General features: G+C 38.8%; 1 protein-coding gene across 1 annotated transcript in view; it reads left to right on the top strand.

Moving 5' to 3' along the window:
- The first annotated feature begins 652 nt into the window (after positions 1-652).
- LOC108677706 (NPC intracellular cholesterol transporter 1) overlaps positions 653-26,076 on the top strand; it is a 59,482-nt gene continuing 34,058 nt past the window's right edge. The window contains exon 1 of the mRNA XM_018165972.2: positions 653-934. Within this exon, the coding sequence (XP_018021461.1) occupies positions 797-934 (138 nt within the window). The 5' untranslated portion in view covers positions 653-796. The remainder of the gene's footprint in view (positions 935-26,076) is intronic.

The following is a 26,076-nucleotide window of genomic DNA, read 5'->3' as shown; positions in this document are numbered from 1 at the left end:
GGGTAACAGTGAAATATACGGCTGCATTAATTGTATTTTAATGAAAATCATAGCGATGTAATTCATAAAATAACCTAGTTAGAAGTTTTTGCGCACACAACTTCTTCGCGATTCTTTTTATACCTGAAGAAAAGAACGTGAAATAATAGTGAAAAATTTTTACGTGAAAAAATCGTGTAATGATAATAAATTTTTGATTAGGTGTAGATATAAATTTGCTCAAACGATGGAATCGTTGACGTAAAAATTTAGAATCACACCCATCGGATATAGAATACAATGTGGAATTCATTTGGATGAAACTCGCATTTTTCGACTAATTTAATGCAGTTCACGGGAAATAACTGGCTTTTTTACGATAAACCAAATTATCTCTTTCTGCTTGGCCAATGCCAATGCTCTTCAAGATAAGCAATTGCGCGCGTGCTAAAGATGACGTCTCCACTTTAAATCTACTTCCGTGTGAGATTTAGAGGTTGTTAATGTATAGACGTCTTTATTAAAAAAATTCGTTAGTAATCTCACAAATCTGCAGGAAAAAAGATCCCATTCACAGGAATGAGGCCGCTCTATTATCACGGCGAGGCTAGACACTTCAGAGGCTACATAACAGTAGCTGCGGATTTCATGCTGCTTTCAGTAGTGACTTGACTCGGTTAAGTGACGGTTGTGTGTAGCAACGTAGCCTTTCATTTCTAGTTGGTCACTTATTTATCTCTCATAGGCCCATAGCATCGGGTTTGAAAAGTAACTAGATGCTGATTCACTCAACTAGTGCTCAAACTGATTAGTTAAAATGAGTTGTAGTTTTTTATCCTCTAAACTTAGCCTTGGTGGCGAGTATGCCAAATACAGATCAATGCTTCGTGTCAGAAAAGCGGAACACTTCCATGTTTTATTTTCAATACTTCTACTTATGATGATCACTTCAAAGGTATGTTTCTATCAATTTTTAATGTTTAAAATCATTATTAGTATTGCTGCTGCAGTTGCTTTAGTATTTTCTTTCTTATCTGTTATTAATGAAGGACAATGCAACGGTATGATGGCCGCGACTGTACAGGTGAAAACGCCAAAACGGATGTTTGGAGGCTCTTGCATTTTGAATTTGACTAGGCTACCTAGGCCCCTATTGAAACTATTACTTTAAAAATTGTAATGATGGTAATTTAAGAAATACTAATATTTATCTTGCCAGACTCTAGACTGCTAATATACTCTACAAATTTGATCATGGTATGCTAATGATTCAACTCATTCAAGTATTTCTTGAAGAGCTTAAACATTTTCATGGTCATCTGGCACTGGCAGTCTATGGCAGATCTGGAAATTCTCCACATTTGCAATAGGCCCCCTAGATATTTTTTATTGGAGAATTTCTACTTTCTATGTTATGAATAGTAACTTTTGCTGTTTTAGGAGCTACAAAATTCTTAAAAATTCATTTCGTATGGGATTATTTATATATATAACTGTAAGATAGGAAACATTCTCATCTTATATTAATATTATTAATCATAATCATAATGGCTTATCTTTGATAACTTAGATTAAGAATCTTGTGGCCCAGTCCTGCATCCCTAGTAAAAATTAGACAGAAAATAATTCATCTAGTGGGAATTTTACAGCTCCAAAAAGGTTGCATAGCTATAAATCTTTATGGCTTGAAACCCGATTGGAAATTTAAGGTAATGATCAGGAGTACTGCTTTTCAAAATTCTCACGGAATTACACCGAACCGCCATTGCACGGATTTTGTAAGAGATCTTGAACATTCTCACGGAATTGCTATGTTTTCACGATTCATCATTTAAACAACTAACATCTCAATTTCGTCTAAAAAAAGATTACTCATTACGTTGCCTTTTTAGTTGTCTCATTACTCTCGTACTTGGTGTTGGTAAGCCGAAGGGCGGTATTCGTACATCGCGTTCACGCTTGCGTTCACGTCATATTTGCTTCTCGAGCAATACCACGGTTGAGTGGGTCGACGAACATGAACGTTGCTCCTGGTCCAGTAGCTTCTGTTCGATCGTGCGTCTGGCTTCCGTATTTTCTTCTTAGCTTCGAACTTCGCGCGGATTTCGCTTTGCTGATTGCGCTGCGGAATTCGTCTTGAATTCATTATCAATTTTGTGCATCTTGCGGAATTAGTGCCAATTTTTCGCCGCCTAAGCCCTCTACGGAATTCATTAACAGGCGAACTAATCCATCTGAAGTCGCGTTTTTTCCACTTAGGGCTTGAAAAGTCAGAACATTCCATGCTAGAGTGTAGAGTCCAGAGTCCAGACTCCAGACTATGTCTGTAAGGCTGTATAACTGCATGATTGGGCCTTGAGATTTGACTTTACGTGACTGGTGACTTTAAAGCTGTAATACTTTAGCAAAAAGTTTGGTCTTTCCCTAATTTATCTCAAACTGCAAAATGGGACAGAAGCTACCCATGAACGAGAGTTATGAGACCAAACTGCGTGCTCAATGAGAGCTCACACTTTTCTCTGGCACTTGCTTTATTTTTTTGGTTAAAATAATGGACAAACAACGCATACAACAACAACAGCAATTTTTTACAATTACCAATGAAACAAGCCTTACCCACAATTTTTTGACAATTCAGCTGTATATTTTAGATAAGCTTCATATTCAGTTTGGATGAAACTGGGAGCTAGGTAGAAAATTTTTTTTCCCATTTAAGCCTAAGCCTTATGTTACAATATATGGTACGGTACGGTACATTTTTACGATTTGTTACAATTTCTCTTTGTACATTTTTATGCTTGCCCATGAAATGGTAAAAGGAAAGGGCATATTTAAGGGAAACATTTGATCAAGTTCCCATTTGTGCGGAAAATAGGGGGGGGGGGAATTTAGGAATAGTGGTTTGTATTTTCCAGATAGATCAAGTGTGGTCCCATCCAATTTGCTGCAAGTTTTTTTTAGCGCATTTTCACATTTATGAAAAAATGCACTATTGTGCTTGGCTGTTTGCCATGTCTGTCTGTCCATCCGTGACTTCACGTTTTCATCAACGAGAAAATGCACTATCTATCACTCACTGCAGTGAGTACTGAGTTACATTTTTTTAGTTTGACCATGGCATGGTCATAGCAATGCTTTACTCTCATGCCAGTTTAGAAAGATGAACTTTTTAGGTCAACGTATTGGCATCTTTTCTACATAACATTATCTAAGTTATATAACTTCAGAAGCCACACACTAAGGAGCCTGGACCTGCCATCCCCATGGACAATTCTCCTATGTCCATGCCCTTTTTCTAAATTCCCAATGCAATTAAGTGACATATTTTTGCCTGAAATTACCTAAAATAACCAATGAAATGATCATTTATATTTTGCTGTTGGTAAATTTAACCCAATAGTCCACACTTTGTCCAGAACTGGCAGAGAGTTGATAAAATCTGCAATGTTGATTACTTGTTCTCTTTGCATTTCCATCTCATATTTGCTCAATATGAGATTTTTTGACAATTTGGAGATTATACTTAGCATTGTGGGCATTAGAATAATGGTATTTATGTTACACAAATTGTATGAATTTAAGAGAAACTTTACATAAATATTTTCTAGTTTACCACTTCAAATTATATTGTCAGATGAGGTGGATATTTAGTCGGACTGATCAAATATCCCTAGGTACTGTTTGGTCTTTTACCAACTTATTGCTATTTGTTATAGTTTTTGCTATCACAGCTGTAAAAGAGTGTTTACTTGACTTTTTTCCTTATTCAGTTAACATCAGGAGATTATGGCAAGTGCACTTTTTGGATTTACACATCAATTTTATTTTTAATAGTCTGAGTTCAGACCTTAACTTATGGAATAGGTTTTACTATTTGCAGCATACTCGAATTAGTAAAATATTTTAGATCTGTTTTTTTGTACCATCAAATTCCTGTAAGAAAATATTGTTTAAGTATGCTGTAATCTCAATTGCATGCTTCTAAATTCAGAGGTTATAATGTAACATCTGCATAATGATCGCAATTTTCAGAGTAATAAATATCTGGCATAGGATCACTTAAGTCCAGTCCAGAAATCCCTAAACTTTAGTCCTAACGTCCTGCTCTAAGCTTGTTATTTTTACAGCAATCACTGCTACACGATAAATAGCCTACGCCGCTCGTGCATAGCCTACTTAGACTATGCCTAGACTGACGCACTGATGCGTGCTGACTATGGCTTCTATAAGCCACTCGCCAGCCCTGCCTTCACTCCAGACAAGCGTGACTTGTTACACAGTGCATGCTCAGCTGTAGCTTACATCATTTCCTTTTCAACTTGTTATGGAATTTAATGCGCTTAATTAACTTATGGATTGTATCCCTATTCCCTATATTGCTATCAACATTGATACATTTTACTAAATAGTAAATATCACTAAATATTACCTCATACCTGCCATGTACATTGCTCACATCTAATTAAGCTTTTTTCTACACGCCACAATACTCATTTTACGAATTGTCAACATTGATACATATTGATAAATATACATTACTTTATTACTTACTGTAACTATGCGTGAAACTAAGCACTTATCGAGGTGCTAAATGTACATTACTTTATTACTGTAACTATGCGTGAAATTAAGCACTTACCCAGGTGACATAAGCTAACCATATTCGGTAAGCAGCCATCTATTGCATCAGTTTTGCGCTTATGCCCTGCATGGTGCTGTACTTGCTGTCAGGGTGCGGGTTACTTGCTTAGAGGTGTACCAGACGGCAGTTCCTACCATAATAATTCATCACGGCGTGAATACATGTTAGCGTATGGATTCGCATCATTTAAGTAATGTATTTACAAATTGAATACACTTGTTAGCGTGAAAAATCATCGTAGTTTGGTATTTTAACGTAATTCGGGCGTGCTTGTAGTTACATATTGATTAATTTGGTTATACATTTTACTGCATCATCGTTGCTTACCTAGAGAACGATATTCTGTCATGCACTAGCTATTTAAGGTGCTATATATACTACCTACGTCAAGGAAATGTGCATTTTAACACAACTTAGCAATTTCTCGCGCCCCAGATACTGTGAAATTCTGTGCGTGACGAAATGTCAAGTTCAGGCTACCATCACCTAATATTGCTTCTGCTGCTGGTGCTGGTGGTTTGCGTGCTGTAGTTAATAAGCTCTTATTACATGCTACGGGTAATAGGCTTTTATTACATGCTGTAGTAACAAGCACTTATTATATGCTGATCAATACAGGCTCCATCTTTCCTCAAGGCTACCTAGTTTTCTGACATGAAACAACCTTCTGAGCTGCAGAACTGATGTTTTTCACGACATTCGCAACTTTAGTGACTTTAAAATGAATTAATTAAATAATATCGTAGGTATGGGTTAAATCAAATTATTTTTATGATAAATGCATTCATAGAGCACTTCATTTGTTACTATTCGTGGAGAAAGCTTCTTGTCTCCCGGAGTTAGATATTATGGTAGTGTGGCTTTTTTGACTTGATGTCAAACTCGCTTTAGTCACTAGAATTTCCAAACGCAGTATAATTTCGCGCTTCTTGTCCTGCTGATTCAACTCCGAATCATCCTCCCAAGGCCGTACAATCTTAACTCGTAGTACACGAAGCCTAAGTACACGACACGAAGCATCCAAAGTACACGTAGCTGCCTAGTACACTTGCGGACTAAATTCACGTAGCTGCCGATTTCTCGTCTATGATTATTGAGTTTATCTTCTTTGAAAGCCACTAGTGATCGGCTGACTAAGTTACGTATGATTTTTGATAGTGCGACACCAGATGTTGTGGACATGCCGCGATGTGTGTATACCCAAGGTCGCCACGCGTGTTTAGTGAAGTGAGCCACCCGCATAGACAGACAGCTGCCGCCTCCTGTCACTCCGTGTCACGCACTAATGACAACTTGACCCATAGAATAGAAGTGTCGGCACTGAAGAAATAGGCCCATGGCCTGTTGCCGATTCTTGTACTTTTCGCGCCTTGATTCACAAGGGATCCGGCCTTTGGAACCCGATCTTTCCATAACTTACGATTGATTGACATAGCTGCTGGACTTATGGCCTGGTCCGTAAGGTGCTAGACATTTTAAGACTGAACAATACCGCACACAATGCGGCTGCATGTAATTCCAGGAACAATACAAATCGCTATAATCTGAGAACAAATTAGAATACCGTCTCAACTTGGTTATATGTCCCGCTGAGGCTGCGTATGATCTAAGTGCTAGACTTGTTCTTGCCTGTGAGCCCACACGTGGACCGGCTGAGCACTCAGTTGGCCGCCATATATGGGCGTTCTTGTAGCGCTCTGTGCCTCAATTGAGGCGTAGGGTTTGGCCCTGAGTCGTCCTTTGAGAGGATCAAGTGCGCAATTGGTGCAGGAATTTCTGTCTGGGTTCGTTTCGTCTCGGTATTATCAATTATTTTCGTCTGCGTATCATCAATTATTTTCGTCTGCGTATTATCAATTATTTTCGTCTGTGTATTATCACTTATTTTTGTCTGCGTGTAATCAATTATTTTCATCTGCGTATTATCAATTACTTTCGTCTGCGTATTATCACTTATTTTCGTCTGCGTATTATCAATTATTTTCGTCTGCGTATTATCAATTACTTTCATCTGCATATTATAAATTATTTTCTTCTGCGTATTATCAAATATTTTCGTCTGCGCGTTTTCATTTATTTTCTTATTTTCGTCTGCGCATTATCAATTATTTTCGTCTTTCGTAGAGGCAGACGGCAAGTCCGACTAAGTCGCACCCTAAGAAAGGAGTTAAACTTATCCAAATAACGATTCACTTTTTGTCCTTATCTTGATCATTTTGACCCAGTTTGACCAGGATAAGGGCGTATCAGTGCTACTTGCAGAAAATGTTACTTTTTTGACAATACCACTCATTCATTTTTCTGAGTGCGGTACATGGCACGCATATATCACGGATCGTTGAGCGTTCACAAACTCGATTTATAAAGATCGAAATCTCAGTTTAATACCAGCGTAAATCATGAAAATTAATTGCAAATTTGTACAGGGAAGATGAAAATTAGTACAACGAAAAATTTTTAGATTCCAACACGATTATCTAACAATACGTTTAAAATTCGCTACCATTTGTACTGGTATCTTGGCCGGCTGTAAATCACGGCAATAGTTATATTTCTACGATGTTTATATCAGTCTGCCACTATCTATAATTCATTGTCTTGACGAAGCCTGGCCGCACTATTTGTCTCGTAAAAATAGTTACTTTGCAAGGATTTATGAACGTCGATGATTACTGCTCCCAATATATTCACATGTATAAATTACATTCACAACACTGCCATTTTTTGCCCGAAATCCCACGGAGTGCTGCAGGAATGCTTTATCAACCTGCAAGATAAATTCCTGTTCTAACGTAAACTGTGACTGAGTTATAAGTAAGTAGCGAATAGTAATTAAATAAAATGAATAAAATAGTAAGTAATAATTAGTAAGCAGTAAGTAAATAAACAATATACGTTTAAGTGTAAGCTTTGAATTTATTTATAGAACGCAGTAAGTAAGTTGAGATAATTTTGACTGCGTATGTTGTCCGGAAGCTTTAAGCAAATAGGCGGCCTACGCTCCAGCGGCGGCCTCCGTACATGGTAGCGGCGACAAGAATCGCGGCCTTCATGTTAGGTCATGAACGAGTCCCACACGGTGAAGTGTAGAGCACTGCGACGCAAGCTTTAATAGAAAATGCGCTCTCTTTCACTCACTGCAGTGAGTACTAATCTAATTTTTTAAAAGGTTTTTATTAGAGTTGCCACTATAAACTTGATGCCACGTTCATGAATGTCGCCACATCGTCAACGTTGCACGTGTATACAATAATGCCTCGTTTCTCGAGCACGTGTTAACAAACACAAGTTTTTTCTCAACCACGAACTTGAATATTGTTCAATAATAAACATGATCTTTGATGAAGAATAGACATGATTTTTCTTTGCCATCAGACTTTATTTTTCTTCATCATCATACGGAATTTTCAGTGAACGTCGAACCTGATTTTGTTGGACATCGATCCTTGCATTGTCCTTGAACTTCTCTCGCTAGTCCCTCGGCCTCCGCCCATCCATCCGACGGATCGTTGTGCCTCCGTCACGTCTGCTCGCCTTTCGTCTGCTCTTCTCTTTCGTCTGCTCGGCTCGCTCGTCTGCTCGGCTCGCTCGTCTGCTCGGCTCGCTCGTCTGCTCGGCTCGCTCGTCTGCTCGTCTCCCTCGCCTGCTCGTCTCGCTCGTCTGCTCGGCTCGCTCGTCTGCTCGTCTCCCTCGTCTGCTCGTCTTCCTCGTCTGCTCCTCTTCTTCGTCTGCTCTTCTCCCTCGCCTGCTCCTCTCCCTCGTCTGCTCCTCTCCCTCGTTTGCTCCTCTTCCTCATCTGCTCGTCTTCCTCGTCTGCTCCTCTCCCTCGTCTGCTCCTCTCCCTCGTTTGCTCCTCTTCCTCGTCTGTTCGTCTTCCTCGTCTGCTCGTCTTCCTCGTCTGTTCGTCTTCCTCGTCTGCTCCTCTCCCTCGTTTGCTCCTCTTCCTCGTCTGTTCGTCTTCCTCGTCTGCTCGCCTTTCGTCTGCTCGTCTCCCTCGTCTGCTTCTCTCTCTCGCCTGCTCGCCTGTACTCAGCCGCTCCGACAGCCCCACATGCATGACCTACTTAAGTAAAGTCCACGGTGCCAGACGCCCGTCTTTCAGACCTTAATCTCCGCATACAAAAGCAGGCTTTCTTTCTCTTATTTGATCCTATGAGACAGCCAAGCCTGTAAGCCAAAATGGAAGCGAGAGTGTGCCGCTATTTTCCTTGCTGTCTCGTCACATCGCATTAATTTGTAAAGAAATTGCTAGAAAGCATAGGAGCGTTGATATGTATGATTTGAAAGCATTAGCGATGATATGTTACAAGTTATTCAGCAGAAAAATTGTTGCTATCGACGACATTAGTGCATTTGCTAGTTCAAAATCATATTAGTGATTTAAAGTTACATTGCAAAATGTCCCATGAAATGTTCTAAGTCTAAATAAATTGTAAAATGCCTAATTTCGTGAGAATTTTTCTCAAAAAACTTTCGTGAGCAGCTCGGGATAAGTGAGTCTCTATCAATTCTAGTTTTTACATAGTTGTGATGAAATTATCTCGGTCTGGTACTAAAACTATTGTTAATTCGCGTATTGTTGCTATAAGTAATCCGTTTTGGACATGGCCATATGCAGGGGTTGGATAAAATAGGGAAACGCCTGACATTTTGATATTGTAAATTTTGAACATGTTATAAACAATGAAACGTTATATTTTTGATTTTTGCTGTTTATTGTTACTGCTAATTTATATTTTATAATTGCACAGGTATTTTTAGTAAATTTTTGAGTCCTTAACCTATAAATGACAAACCCTCCGACTTTCAAACAGGCCAAATTGTTGGTGCTCGTATGGTAGGTGCTAGTGTGACAGAAACTTCCCGAATGCTTGACGTTTCTAGAGGTACTGCCTCAAAATTATTGACTGTTTTTGAAAGCGAAGGAAAGACGTACTCAGCCTAGCACAGGTCTGGCCGAAAGTTGAAGTTATCTGAAATAGAACGTCGTGACCTAAATCAAATTGTGAGGGACAATTGAAAGACAACGGTTGTTTAAATTACTGCAGACCTCAATGGACACCTACAGACACCGGTTTCCATGGAGACTGTCCGCCGAGAGCTGCGCAGATCTCGATTCTATGGAAGCGCTGCAATTAAAAAACCCCTGTTTTCAAATACAAATGCTTTTGGGCGTTTAGAGTGTTGTAAACGCCTGCAGAATGGTCCTTCGAGCGGTGGAAAAATGTCAATTTTCTCCGACGAATAATCGTTTAACTTATTTCTAACCTTTGGCCGAGTTTACGTTTGGAGACAGCCAACGGAATCATTTAACCCCGACTGCTTCCTCAACCGCAAAACATGGCGGGGGACCTGTGATGATCTGGGGTTCTATTTCTTGGAAATCCGGCGGACCAATGACTTCTCTTCATGGGAGAATCAACAGCCGTGTTTATTTAGGAATTTTGGAGGACCAAATTCAGCCAGTGGTTCAAACACTGTTTCCGGAGGGGAACGCGATCTTTCAAGATGAAAATGCCCGGATCCATATAGCTGGAATTGTTAAAAATTAGCACGAGGAACATTCTAATGAAGTTGAGCATCTCCGAGCATTTATGGTCGATTTTAGAGATGCAATTCAGAAGTTGATTCCCGCCATCGTTTTTAAAATAGCGAGTTTTTACTGAAGAATGGGTTAATACTCCTTTGGAACCAATTCAATATTTGTATGAATCAATACTTAGGAGAATTGAGGCTGTAATTGCAGCAAAAGGTGGACCTACACCGTACTAATATATATTATGTGGATTTCTCTGGCGTTTCCCTTATTTTGTCTAACACCTGCGTATATATAGACGCTCGACGATGTTGATAGTGTTGTAACTTTTTCACCATTCGAGCTATAATTTATCCTATCAAATTGAATTCATAATCTTGTGTTAGCAATATCCGTCACGTACGTTTGTGAGATCGCATGTAGTGAACTGCAATTTGATCGTTTCTTGTAATGTTTTGAATGCATCACAGCTCGGTTCCTCTGTCCAGCATAAACGATTTACTGGTATAAACCTGTTACTGATATAAACCTTTTACTGATATAAACCTTTTACTGCGTCTTTAACCTTTCACTGATGTTAACCTTCTACTGCGTCTTTAAACTTTTACTGTGTCTTTAACTTTATACGTACTGATGTTTACTTTTTACGGATATAAACCTTTTACTGCATATGCGTCTAACCTTGTGCCATGTGTAACAGTTAGGCTCCTGTGCGTACAGTGACGGAGATTTAGGCTGTAGTTCGTTTGTATAACTTTCACTTCCTTATTTTTAGCGCATTTTTCTCATTTATTGCAAAAAAATGCACTATTGTGCTCGCCATGTCCGTCCGTCCGTCTGTCCGTCCGTCTGTCTGTTCGTCCGTGACTTCACGTTTTCGTCGACGAGAAAATGCGCTCTCTGTCACTCACTGCAGTGAGTACTGAGTCATATTTTTTATTCTAATTCAAGGAAATGAACTTCCTTGGAAATTGAGTTATTGACTGCGTGATGTAATCATGTTTGAATTAATTGTATTATGCGTTGATATCATTTGTTAGTGTGTGATGCATCGTTTTGACGATGCATTTTTCATTAGTTTTGAGATTGCAGAACTTTATTTTACTGGACGAGCGATATAATATTGGGAAGAAAATATGAGATGTGTCCAGGTTTTGTTGTAAGTGGAAATTCTGTTAGAATGTTTGCTCATATATAAGCGACAACATTAATTTGATGGAGTCTTCGATGAAGGCAGTGCGGCTGAAATAATGTAGTATTTTTCTTCTAGCACTAAACGGATATTTCGCCATCACCGGACCTCTATCGTGTTTGTATTGCTAGTGAGCTAAGCTCATATTTACAGGGAAATCAAATGACTGTGTTCTGCTGCGATGATGGTGTAACGTTTGGTCCATTCTCGTTCAGTATGTCTTGGTGGTTCTGTTTTATTGTTGTTGTAAAAAGTTGTTGTAAAATGTCACGTAATTTTAAGTACCTAGTAAACGTCAGCGTTTACAAGTACCTAACTATTAAAAGTGCGAAGTGCGCATGCTGCCCGATTAATTTGTCGTTTCTTAATAAGTAAAGTTTTTCCTTCTTAAGCGTATTTTGAGGGAATAGGTACTTAGAACTTTTACTTAGCGGTTCCCAAAATTGTAATATTCTTTAATATTACACACATCGGGGTTTTGTTTCTCCAAAATATTTTAAGAACGGACTGGTGCGAACGAAGTTTTAAATTGCAGCAGTTCAACTTGGCGCTCTTGTGCTTAATTTTTACGATTTATTTTTTCCGACTGAAGTCGTTCAACTGGCTATGTCGTGTAATCGACTACTTGATGGTGGTTAGTTTAACGTCTATTGAGATTAACTAACTAACTAACGACGGTGGTTAGTTTAACGTCTAGTGGCCTGTTTCGCATGCATCAGATTGTATCTCGTCTTGTGACGGATGCCATCTTGCTCGATGTCCATGTTAACTCTGAAGCATTCACCGAGAAAATTGACATGGCGTTCATCTTCGGGTAGATTCATCGAAGCAGCTTAATTTAGGCTTCAAATGAAAGAAAGACAACCGTAGGGAAATAATGCCTTCAGGATGTAATTGTACGTTTCAATATTGAATATTTGGAATTGGTCGTTGTGTTCATGAGAGTCTGAGTGTATAGGAATGTAATGGACGCCTGAAGGTCGTCATGGCTCCTCCGAACCTTTGATGAGCTTCAAGATGTTTAAGAACTTGTCTGACTGCCGCCTTCCTATATAAGGATACGCTCGATAGGATAAGTCTTCTCTAATTAGCTTCGCCATGATTAGAAATAGCCTAACTTGGCGGCTCATGCCTTGTGAAAACTCTCAAAATCCTGATAGATTTAGTATTTTTTTGTTAAAAAAAAATAAGCGGAGAGGATTATCAATTCTCTTTATCCTCTGAAAAATCCGTTCCAAAAGATTTTTACAAATGGATATCTATATTTATAGTAATGGAGACACATTACCTAACAAGATAAGGTTATTTAGGTTGTAATGAGAGACATGTTCACGTGTAGTTCAATTGACTGTATAAATATACCTCTTAAGTTGACGTGAACCTCAGCATGCGTCTGAGGGTCGGAACCTCTTGACTGAGATGTCAGACTCAAGGCTATTCGATATCGCTGTTCTGACTGTCACGCATGTTCTTTGCGCCTGATGTTCGCCATGAATGCAAGACATGCTCATTCATAATACATTATACACTACAGAACACACCAACACGTGAGTCCGCACTCATTCATCCTCGTGTTATATTCACTCGCCTGATTCTGTATCAGGGATCAGTAGCCCTGCTGCAATCGTGAAGTTCGTCTGTTGCCTGAATCATGCGAGAAATTTTTTATGGATCCGTAACTCACTAATTCGACAACGAAAATTTGAAAAATGAAAACATCAAATGCGACATGAATGAATGTTTGTTGGCAACATTTATGTGAGTAGCAGCAAGCTTAATATTATATAATAAAATTGAGTAATCAAGTTAACATTTAGTAAAGCTTGGCCGCCGAGGCAATGGTTTCGTACGCAGTTCTGTTGACCTTCGTATGCGTAAGTGCCTGCTCACGCACCATGGCCCTGAGTGTTGTGTGCCAAGTATACATTTGTAGTGCCACGCCAACTATACATGTGTAGTGTCACGAAAACTATACATGTGTGGTTCCACGCCAACTATACAGGTGTCTTGTGCCATATTTATTTACTTGCTACAGAGACGCGACCTGGCTATGAACTGAGAAGATATTTTTGTGATACTTGTTACTTGGTAGCTGATGTATGCCATTAATCTCTGATACCAGGTACTTGTTACTTGGTAGCTGATGTACGCCATTCATCTCTGATACCAGGTACTTGTTACTTGGTAGCTGATGTATGCCATTCATCTCTGATACTCCACTTATGGCGACCTAGTTTCATAAGTTCAACGTACTATCACTAATATGGTTTTCTAAGTAAATCGCTGATGAAACTATCCTAAACGTCAACTTTGTCAGGAATTAACGCAAGCTATTCATTGTTACCTATGGCGTAAACTAGTACAAGTGTTTGTACTGTTATTTGATTTCGATTCGTAAGTTACATACTTCGTCAGTCGCAAGATGAGCAGCGACCAAAATGTGTCCACTTATGAATTATCTGTGTATGAAATTGCGTGCTAAAGCGATGAATTGTAATCGCAAATTAATATATCTTTGGATGATGCAATGTATAGGAAGCCGCAATAGAATACGTACGATCTAGTGAAAGTATTGAAAGAAAAAGATCACATTAAAGTTATGATCTGGGGCTATAAACTTAAATTTCTTTTGAGTGGAATTTATCCTCTCTACATCTCGAACATGTCTGTCTTGAAGGTTCGGATTGAAAGTCTACTTAATCCTTTGGCTAAAAATTATGATAAATTATATAAATAACTCCAATTATATAAATAAATCGACAAACTTTACAACTTAATTGGCAGGTTAAATCTACCTGTTGGTACGGATAGGATCTAGAGGATCAAGATAATGTCAGGTTGAATTTTGTGCTAATTTTTTCCGACCGGCACACCAAATCTCCGCTGAAATGCCGCTTGGTAACCAATGAAAATCTCAATTTTTGGCACTCGTTCAGCGGACTGAAAGTTACTGAGCAACATCTGAAAATATAAAGCTCTGTATTGTTGCGTTGTTGCGTTGAATTACTGTTTTTAAAACGTTCATTCATTCCATGCATGATTGTGAGCTTGGTCAACTTTTGAAACTTGGCCTCAGACTATATTTATAGTCAAGGAGAAGCCTAAATTTTTACAGCGCACGTGACGTTTACTTCGTGTTCGTGCAAGGACGTCTGCGTACTGAATATTGATCACACACATTACGCATGCAAACGTCACTTCTGCAGGATTGCGGATTGATTGCTCTTGTACTACAAACGCACGTCTAACGGATATAACGGATAACGTCTCATAACGTCATCACGGATATACATTATCGTATGTAAATCGAAGTTCTATTCTACTATTAATTCATTCTATTTTAGTTGAATTTTATTTTTGGCCCCATATCCCGACGGGATGCCAATGAATTCAATTGTGTTGGATATGATGAATATGAAGATGTAAGACATAGGACATCGAACTACTTATTTAACGTACTTAAAGAAAACATTGAACAGCTTATTCATTGCTGTCATGAGCAGTTATATACTTTATTGATATCTGTCTTACTTTGTGTTTGTTCCTACTGCATCAAGATTAATTACTACTTGAATTGCAATGCTACTTCAGTAAATTCTACGTCAGGTATATAAATACCCTAAATGTTTAGATACATTATGCATTGTTCTATAAATCCTTCATTGCTATTAGTGGTTTCCCTTGAATCATCTTTCGTGGACCAGCCTCCAAACTCTGCACCGAGAAGTCAGTGTGTATCAAAGGTAGTACTAATCACTCTGTCTTGCTTATATACACTGCCTGGTAATGTGTTGACTGAAGCTAAATCTTGATGACTCCGAGTCGCGGAATCATGATACGAGTCATGAGTCAGATGCCAGCATGAGTCACTCATTGCTATTCCTAACACAAGTCTATTGCTGCAACATCGACTTCATGCACATACTTATCAACCGAATATCGATTTATTCACTTGTATATTCTAAATATTTTTGAATACATGTGTATAACACCATGCATGTTGCTGTAGACCGGCACAGCTTGATTCCAGTGCTGTTCCATACATACCGAATAATTAGTGGTTCATATTCTGCAAATAATGACATTTCTCAAACGCGGTGCGAACAGAGAATGCACCTATAGCGTTGATACGCCCTATAAAACTGAGTCACGATGACCCACACGAGTGAAAAAAGCATTAAGCATCGGTATTTGGACCAAAAGCCGTGTTTCTGCAAGCGGTCTATGTCGTCCTCTTAATGCCTGGATGACAGGACAGCTGTCCTACAGTCGCGTCCTGCGCTCCGCTGGCCTGTTGTAGGTCATTACGCTTTTATTAATAATGTCTTCCTACGACGCACACTTCCTACTCCTATTAATAATGTCTTCCTACGACGTAAAAATGAATGGGTCATGTTGTCCAAATAGAGACATTCGTATGAATGAATGGGTCATGTTGTCCAGATAGACGCACTCGTATAAATGAATGGGTCATATTGTCCAAATAGATTAATCTACTCGTAGCACTGATACGCCCTTTTATCGGACAATACTGGGTCGGCTTGAGCCACAGAAAGAAACAAAAAGTGCTTTGCTATTTGGACAAAGTCCCACTCATTTCTCTGAATGCAAGAATGATATTCAAGCCCGGCTACCTGGATGAATGTCAGTTTCTTGGACCATCTCCATAGGTCATAGGGATCTACGTTGTGCAAGTGTTGAAAGGACATTTACTTGTTGCTTTTGAATTACAACAGTGCTGCGTGTTCCAACTCATCTGGGCGACTATATAAAGCTCATGGCTATTGTGTTGTTCTTTATGTAACTATACACCCCATAATCGGTTATAGTTCAGTATGGATTGTTTAATTTCTTTTACATTTCTTACTATTTTCATTTTCGATTGTATAGTTGCTAGAGTTGTGGAAGTAATGAGTGTGTTATCTATAAGATACAATATTGTTAGGTGTAGTTTTTTCATATCTTCAGGGAAGCAAGCTCTCACTTGACCAAGGTTTTTTTTATCTCTGCCTCAACCAACTTTCACTGATCTTTTTCGGTAGACGAGGCTCCTCCACCAGACATCTGACGTTGAATCAACGTTAATCCAACGTTGAATCAACCTCAAGTTAATGTTGAATCAACGTTATTTCAGCGTTGTTTCAACGTCAGATGCCTGATTAATCGGTCGGCGTTTCTTGATCGCTTTGTGCGCCGTGAAGTTTGGTTCGCATCTATTCAGGAAGTATTATACGTTCTTGATCAAATGGATGTTTGCGTAATGTGTTGAATTATGACATCCTGATGAGGTGTTAGAATGCATCAATGCTCGTAAACTTGGAGGGAACCTCTGGATCGAAGACTACCAGCTTGTGCTGCAGTTGTTTCTAAAAAAGATTGAACTGTAGATAGAAAAGAACTGTAAAAATGTTCAAATGAATTAGATCGATTACTTCATCTTGTATTTCTCTCAGAATAAGCCGAGACTTTGATCCATCTGTAAAAAGGGTATTGGCGTTATGTCTGCGTGACGTCAATTTGCGTTCATGGAAACCGCCGGAAACGTTATCATTTTTTGTACATAGAGATTGTGGCTGTGTTGTATACATAGCTCCGTCTTTCACTCTGCAATCGTATGTATAACTTGGGGATATATATATATATATAAATATATATCCTGATCCTGGGTGCCATGGTGACATCGCCGTTCATTTGTTTTTATGTCATAGGGTCCGTTTCCGAGCGTTTAGAATTTAGATTGATTCGAGTATACGCGATCTTCCGGTGTATTGGACAACATATATATACAAACGCCATGTATGGGACCGGAATCCTCAGTGATCTGTTATTATTTCAAAGCAGGGTTGGTGATTTTTTTTATTTTTTTTTAAATCAAAAAAATTAAAAATCAATGATTTTTTTGATTTTTTCATGATTTTTTTGATTTATTTGATTTTTTTCAACTTTTTTGTCTTTTTGAAGTGTTATTTTTTATGTTGCAATTAGCCTATTAACAATAACAGTATATGGATCATAATGGATGGCTAAAAAGGGCACTTATTGTCTCCAATAATGGCCAACAGGCCAAGGTGGTGTTTACCACTTAGGGATTTTTCGGTAAACAATTATTGGTACTATGTCTATTCATTAGCTTTGTTAAGTTTGTATGGAGCAAGGTAATAAGCTAAATATTGACCATTTAACTGGCTTCAATATACAAAAACACTTCAGGAATGCAGATCTTCTTAACATTGAAGAGTCACATAACAGATAGGTAGCTGATAGCACAGTGCACAGCACTATCAATAGATCTATAACCAAACAAACCTCATACGACTTGAAACGAGACTTAAGTTATGAGAAAATCTAATACTGTTTGAAATAAACATGTGCACAATTCAAATATTTTATATCCATTCACTGCATTTAATTATTTTATATATAGTCTTATAATTGTAATTGTTTTGTTTCTAGTTATAAATTCACATATTTAAAGATTGAAATGAAATATTTTAATTAGAATACTCGTATTAGGGTGGAAAATCTTTCTAATTGCCTAAAAAATCAATACTACCTCTCAATATACAGGGTGGGGGAGAACCGATGGAGCAGTTTTGAGGTAAAATAAAAGAGTAATGGAGGTACATAAAGAAGAAAGTTTATATTCCTAGAGGTTAGCATAACATACCATTTAGAATACTTATGTTTTGAAAACAATATCTGGAAGATAGGGCCTTTAGCTGCAACACACTGTTGGAGTCGTTTTCAGAGGAGGGAGTAACCGTGATAGTGAATTCCGATCGCTATGCTGCAATGTTGCAAAATTTTTTGCAGCCCATGGTGGAAAACATTGTTGAAAATGAAGCATTGCGAGACGTGTGGTTCCAGCAGGATGGGGCTACAGCTCACACAGCCCGAATGTCACCCAATGTTTTGAAACACATGTTTCCCAGAGGTCTGGTGTCTCTGAGGGGTGATTTACACTGGCCTGTGAGGTTACCTGATTTGAGCATTTGCAATTTCTTTCTTTGGGGACATCTAAAAGAGAAGTTCAGAAGTTGCCCTCACACCCTACCACAGCTAAGGGGATGGATTATTGCAGCAGAGGTTATGGCCATACCTCGCCATTTGTGTGAACATGCTGTAGGAAACTTCCGAGAACAACTCCAACAGTGTGATGCAGCTAACAAACCCATCTTCCTGATATTGTTTTCAAAACATAAGTATTTTAAATGGTATGTTATGCTAATCATGAGGAAAATAAACTTTCTTCTTTATGTACCTCCATTACTCTTTTATTTCACCCCAAAACTGTTCAATCAGTTCTGCCCCACCCTGTATAAGCTAGCTAACACATTTAAATTGTATATTGTAATCAATATATATATATCAAATAGTTAAAGACTACTTATAGCCTTATAAGAATTAGCTAAGCTGCTAGCTATGTACAATGTATTGCACACTTGATGCCTCTGTACCAAAAACATTCCATTTATTGGAACCTAATACACACTAAAGGCAACAAGTTTATATACCAATTTGTCATTCATAGTACATTTATACTAAAACATGAATAACAATACCTCAATATAAATTAAAGACTATCACTCAATATATTTAAATATATGAAAAAATTCAAAAAATCGAAAAAATCAAAATAATCATGATTTTTTTATAAAAAAATCAAGTGATTTAATCACATGATTTAATCATTTTGATTTAATCATTGCCAACCCTGTTTCAAAGGTTCTTTAAACGCTGATTTCTTATCTATGATTGGTGGGTTTAGCTTGAATCGCCACCTGTAATTAGGTAATGGAGTTGCGTACTGTGAACTTTTTTTTCTGCTAGCACGGCTCCTGGCGAGCAACTCGCAGCACTATGGTTTCAGGTTCATTTCTTGCCAAATGTTAGGTCTGCTATCACCGACAACTTTATTTTGTTAATAGTGCTTGTGAGTGAATTGTACTGTCTCATTGTTGGCCTATTGTGTGTGGATGGTGCAAGACAACTTCTTAATTAGGTGCAGATAAGAACTTCCTTCGGGTCTATTATCCTGAACTAAAACGCGTGTCCCTTGCGGCGACGCCCACGGTAAAGCTGGCTGTGGAAACGTGCGACTTGTACATGAAAGTCCTTTCGGCACAAGGCACTAATAAGCTTTTTTGCCGTGTCAACTTAGGTGAGGATGGCCCATACAAGGGCAAAGAATGCATCGCTATTTGGACAAAATGTCCACTCATTTTTCTGAGAACAGGAGGCAGTTTTAAGTTCTTTAGGAACTGTCCACTGGTGACGTCATGAGGCGATGACGTCACTGGCTTGGAGTGACTAACTCGTGACGTCATCGCCACGCCCAGGAAATGGGGCAACCGCCAGCGTCCGTTCTGGAGCCTCTGGAGTTGCTGGAACTCGACTATCTTGTCACCAAGCTACACTTACGAAATGAATGAATCTTATTGTCAAAATTGTGGCACACTTCCTACATGTAACAATAATACGTCCTTTTCATGGACAAAACAAGGTCAGGATAGCCAACACCAAAGCAAGACGTGCATCGCTTTTTGGACAACGTCACTCAATGTTTTTGGGTGGTAGGTAGTTGAGCGTATCCTTATACCGTACCTAATGTATTCACTTTTATTACTTTAATTTACTCACTAATGTTTCGTAATACTTCTTACCTTGTTGTTAGACTCAAAGATGGAAGATATATTTTCGCGCACTAACGTTTTTATTTTTTACTGTACATTTTGTTAGGAAAAATCTCATGGCTGGCAGTGGCCTCCACTTCGATCATGTGGATCTCATCATAATGCTGCCTCTGCCAGAATAATTAGTAATTAACTCGGCAGTGAAAGCCGCGTTGCTTGTTCATAATAAGCGGCGGCTGTGGTTAACCTTTTGTCTACATAAATTTACACCAACTTTGTCTAAGGATATATTTACTAATATTGTGTACTGATACTATGATCAATTGCTGCTAAAAGCCTTGCAGTCTTACCATTAGTAAACAAAGGTTTAATCGACGAGTCTTGTGGATTTTTTAATGTTAATGTTGAATTAACCTAAAGATTTTCTAGCATTCAAATAGCGATGCTATTTTTTGCTATTGTATGGATCATCCTGACCCAGTTTAGCCTGGTAAAAGGCGTACGATGCTACGTGAAGAAAGTGTGTGTTTGGACAATTTGATCCACCAATGTCTCTGTGTGATGCGTGCCTGTCGTTGTGATGAAGTGTGTCGGTTTCATGCGATGAAAGTTAGAACAATTATCAGGTGTTAATAAAGTTATTGATAATAATGACTTTATATTCATAATAATTAATATACCGTAAAGCCGGTAGTTAGGCTGCTGATAAGAACTTTTTTATAATTAATAACGTTATTCGGTTGGTAGGCTGGTGATTGTGATGGCTTTGTCTGGGAATGATCATCTAATTGACAAGTAGCAATAAGTGCTTATTGTATTATTGTATTGAATGGTTATTATTACTGTATGGTATTATTGTATTGTATGGCATATTTTTCGGGGAGTTAAGCCTCCATAAAATAGGCCTAATAGGCAACAGGCCTCTGTCCCGAGCAATGTGTGTATGTTGACCCGGACAGTGCCTTACGTGTGTCGTTAGTCCGTACCCTCTGATGTCTATAAGGGTACATTTGCAATAATGTTACGTTACGTTACGGAATAATGTTACTATTCTTGCCACGGTTAGACGAGGTGTATAATTGTGAAGCTACTCATGTTGCTGCTCATGTTGCTGTCGCTTTATTCGGAGGCGCACAGACTGTAATCTGCAATCAACAATCAGTGACCTTGAAAAGATTTCTGATTCATGACATATGACCGAGTTTTAATTTCTTTCTATAAAGAGTAAGTTTCTTGTGTCACATGAAAATTGTTGACAGGCTAAATTAATAAGCGGTTCACATTTATCAAATGTCAATCTTCTTATTGCATAGTTTTCTACGGATGGTTAGTTTCGCACCGAATGTAAAAAGCTATGCAACCGTGAGAGTGTGGTGGTGATGCCGTGAGGTGGTGGTGGCGGGGACACCAGGCGCCTCTGAATCGATGTGCCTTCCTGCTCTCCTGATGTGCGTTGCCTCACACCACTTGTCCCGAGGCCTCCTATTGGCTGGAAGTGAGGTGTGACGTCACATTGTTTACGTCGCTCTGCCTCGCCATTGGCTCTTGACCTGCATGACGTCAGTGTCAGGTGATGGCGCGAGCTGTTTACCTTGATGCCTCGCAAGGATGAAATCATCCATGATTATGTCATCCCAACAGGAATTTTCGACAAACTTATCGATGCAGTACTTGGAGCAACATAGAATTAGTATACGTATATTAGTATAATTAGTAGCTTTATGAGTAAACTGCTTTGAAAAAATTGTGAAGTCTGTCATTCTCACTGTAACTTCAAGTCGGCGTAGGCCGAGACGGTTATGCTTTACCGCTAGTAATGTGAAAAAATACAGCGCGTATTTTCATCAGCAATTTTTCGAGTATCAGTGAAAGGACACGTAAGGCGTCATTGGGTTAAATTGTCCCGTATGACAGCAAATACTATCACTGTTAACATTAAATACGGTCTGTGATCATAAAAGTGCTTCAATGTATTCCGGGCAGGAAATCGTACAGTTGTTCTTTCACAGACCAAACAATTTCGTTGTTATTCGATATCCTGCGTTCTGGCAGCCATCTTGAAACATAGGTCTAACATAGGCCTACCGCCTGCTGCTCGTCTAATAATAGCGCTCAGTAATGATGGTTTCTAGCAGTGGCGGAATCCCTGAAGCGTTACACTGAATGTGTATTTTCCCAAGTTGGAAAGTTATCACAAGTTATATAGTTACGATCGCAAGTGCTAAGGCGATCGTATGTCCCAATTTCTCATCTGCGACTGTGGAGTTTTGTTGTAGTTGGTTGTTGGTAGTTTGAGTTACGGTGTCGTAAATATTCTCGAACCATTATATTTAAAAAACTCAGACCAGAAGCCGGTATGTCGAAACTCGCTTAGTAGGTACTCTTGACCGCCTATAAGTGCACGGAGCGACCGATTTCACGTCAGTGATTGGTGGGTTTAGCTTAGAAGCCGTCATTGATTGGCTGGCGGAAACACTGTCGTAATTATATTCAAAAGTGGCCATTATATTATATTGTATATATTATATATTATTATATATAAAGTGCCAGGTAGAGTCCAGATGGCCAACAGCGTGGCGACCTGACATGAGGCATTCCGTTGACGCGGTCCAGACGTCGTCAGCGCTCCGGCATGCAGGAAGGGAAGCTCTTCCTGTGGTTCCTAGGAAGCTGGTAAATTAATCCTTGCTCTCTACGCTGAATCGCTGGAATTTGAAAAAAATTAATCCTTGGTCTGAACGATGATTATCGAAAAAAATTATCCTTGGTCTGTACAGTGACTCTTGAGAAAGAAAATTAATTCTTGGTCTACGCTGACTCTTAATAAAATTAATCCTTAGTCGGAACACTGATTTTTGAGAAAAATAATCATTTTTAAGTCTTAAAAAGTCTTGAAAAAATTAATCCTTGGTCTCTACTCTCACTCTTGAAAAAAATTACTCCTTGGTCTGAACGCTGATTTTTTGTAACCCTCATAGACACTTGATGTGGCTCATGATGCGACATAGACTCACAGGAAGGATCCTCTTCATCTATCTCTGATTTTTAATAATATCTTATTGTTGTTACAACTCGTTCTTAGTGCACTTGTACTATGATTTACTTTCTATTTGTCAACATTGGACCAGCACAATTACTAATTGAAATAAATTGCAACACTCGTATATATCTTTCTTGTCATCCACACATTTATTATGTGTTAACTCTACCATACACGCTTACTTTTGACAGTTATTTGCATCGCCCCTTTAATTCAAGCCCATGCACATTTCTACAGGTATAACAAACTATATAATTGGCTGAAAATTTGGTCGTGAAGTAATTAGGTTTAGCTGTTAATAGACCCTGATCGCTGCTACCGGTTCTGGCGGTGATACGCTCACGTACGTAATGCCATTTGCTTGTTGCATCATTGCCGTGACCTTGTATTAAATTCACTCACGCATACCATTGCAATATTTACCACTAAATGGCTCAAATGTACGTGTGAATTATACCATGTGGTGTTTATGGAAGCGTGCAGTCAAAGGTTTTTGCAATAATTTTTTTATCTTCGTTCTCGGGTTTGGTAGAATATACATGGTAAATAAAGAGGCAGAAAAGTGAAAAAAGAGTGACCAAATTATACGAGATCATTTGCCACTATGCGTTGATTTATAATTACTTGTGTTACGAATGGTTCAGCGTAAGAATGCATTCATTTATTCATAACTCTTTCAGGATTATATTTACCTGTAAGCGGTATGAGTAAAGATCGTCTTTGACACACTGCTAGCGATTCTATTATTTATATAACTTTTATGCTTTGGTGACGCAAACGCAAAAATGTCAGCGTCAGTCGGAGGGATTTTTTTTACAATAAAGCACGCAGTTGATTCTTGTATACTTCTTACAGACAAGGCATCGGCTGACCGGGCCTGTTCCTAGAACATAAACTAAGATGACCGTATAAGACTGTGGCGATCAAATCCGGAAGCTTATTTGCCTGCTGTTTTCATATCAGGATTAGAAAGCTTCCTGAAAAAAACTTCCTGTCTCGGCGCCTCGTCTGCCTGCTTATGACTTATTCTTTTCATAGGATAATGTGTCTAAGCTGGTCATTTACTTAGGAATTTTACGAAAAACTTTTTTTTTTTTTTGTTCGAGTCTTTGTGTTGCAGCTGTAGAATGTACCTTGATATATTTATCTATTATTTCTGCAACTATTACGGTTTTGACTTGTTTCAAATTTTGAATTTGATGTTTACTTCAATGAATTAAAAAATTATTTCAGCTCGCTAAACGACCGTGCGCGAGCTCACGTCATTATTGCTGACGCTTCATAACTCCTTATTTACACGTTTTGTTATCTTTTCTTATTTCTCATGTAAGCAAAGAACTATTTTTTCCCTTCAATTCCCGGTAATGTCGGCACTGTCGCACGCACACGAGTTTTAAATTCTTGCTGAATATTTTTTTCTCGTATTCCTGCTTCGTTAAAAAATGGATTGTAAAATTTATTCGATATCGGCAATGCCTGTCTTTTTTTTGCAAAGGGTGAAGCAATTAGGAAGGTTTGTGTGCTGCTGTTCTCAGCCTGTTCCTGAGTTTCGAATACGATTTTTTTGCTGTTGAACATTAATTATCGAATGATTCAAGCCGAAAACATAATTTCAGAACGCCTTATCTTGATAATTTGACCGCATATTTATCTATTGAAATTATTAAGCCTAAGCGATGCAATTTATTATCCTCATTTCAATAACCTGTGTGAATTATGTTGCTGTGCCGCGACAGGTCAGACGATTGGGCCGAATATGGCCTGTTTCCTACATAATTAAATTAGTAATTCCGGTATAATTAAATTAGTAAACTATTTCCTGGTCTGGTCGTGTCAGACCACAAGGCGCTTTTCATGCTCTCTGAGTAGCCAACTGTGCGAGGCTACATTCTTTCTCAGAATTTTATGTTGATATGTTGAAATGTTGATATGTTGCGAGCTCTTCACACAGCCCACTGCTCTTCACACATGTATAGAGGATGTATTTAATATGTGTGGAGCTGTCACACATGACTCACACACGTAGACATCGTTGAGGAACTTTGTTGAATTTCATAATTCACAAAATTAAAATTTCGCAAAAATTTCGTTTTTGACCGAGTTTATTCAGTTGCAGTGTTGTTCTCTGCGAAAGGTAACGTGTGTTTATATATACACTTAAATATATGTACGCAAGTTTGATTGAAGACCAGAGCATGCTTTCATTAACAATCTTTTTATATGTTTCTTTAATGAGTCGAACAAAATATCTTGTTTCAAAATATCGCCGGAAGATTAAAAAGCAGGTTACCAAATGTCAGCTGTGGATGTCCTCGGAGATCGAGGCCCTCGCTCAAATGCTCCTCATATTTGAGGAATTAATGGCCGCTTCCTCCATTCCTAACTTTGCTGCTCCCCTCAACTATCCTTCACATCCCTATCAATTATCCTTCACATCCTTCCTAGACTGGCCTTCGCCTCGCTCTTCAACTGTTGTTCACTTCCCTTCACAAACATCTTTCGCTTCTCTCCTCAACTCATCTTACCTTCTTATTGCTACCTCTTCTCCACCTCTGCTACCTCTTCTCCACCTCTGCTACCTCTTCTCCACCTTTGCTACCTCTTCACTGCCTCTGCTATAGGTACCTCTTCACCACCTCTGCCACCTCTTCTCCACCTCTGCTACCTCTTCTCCACCTCTGCTACCTCTTCTCCACCTCTGCTACCTCTTCTTCACCTCTGCTACCTCTTCTCCACTTTTGCTACCTCTTCACTGCCTCTGCTAGGTACCTCTTCACCACCTCTGCCACCTCTTCACTCCGAGATACTCCGCGTGGGTAGTGAACCTCGTAACAGGTTGAAATTAAGTAGAAATAATTTATAACAAAGTGCCATATCATAATGGATCAAACTAGCTGGAACTAGACTGCAGTCCTTTTATCACTCTGCTAATAATTTAGAACTTATCAAAGTACCAGAAACTTTTATTCAAATAGCAATGTATTTTTTGCCAATGTGTGTCATCCTGACCCAGTTCGGCCCGATTAAAGGACGTCTTAGTGCTACGTCCGCTTC

Source organism: Hyalella azteca, unplaced genomic scaffold (assembly GCF_000764305.2).
Source record: "Hyalella azteca isolate HAZT.00-mixed unplaced genomic scaffold, Hazt_2.0.2 contig15760, whole genome shotgun sequence".
Taxonomy (NCBI): domain Eukaryota; kingdom Metazoa; phylum Arthropoda; class Malacostraca; order Amphipoda; family Hyalellidae; genus Hyalella; species Hyalella azteca.
This window is presented reverse-complemented; position numbering and strand designations above follow the sequence as displayed.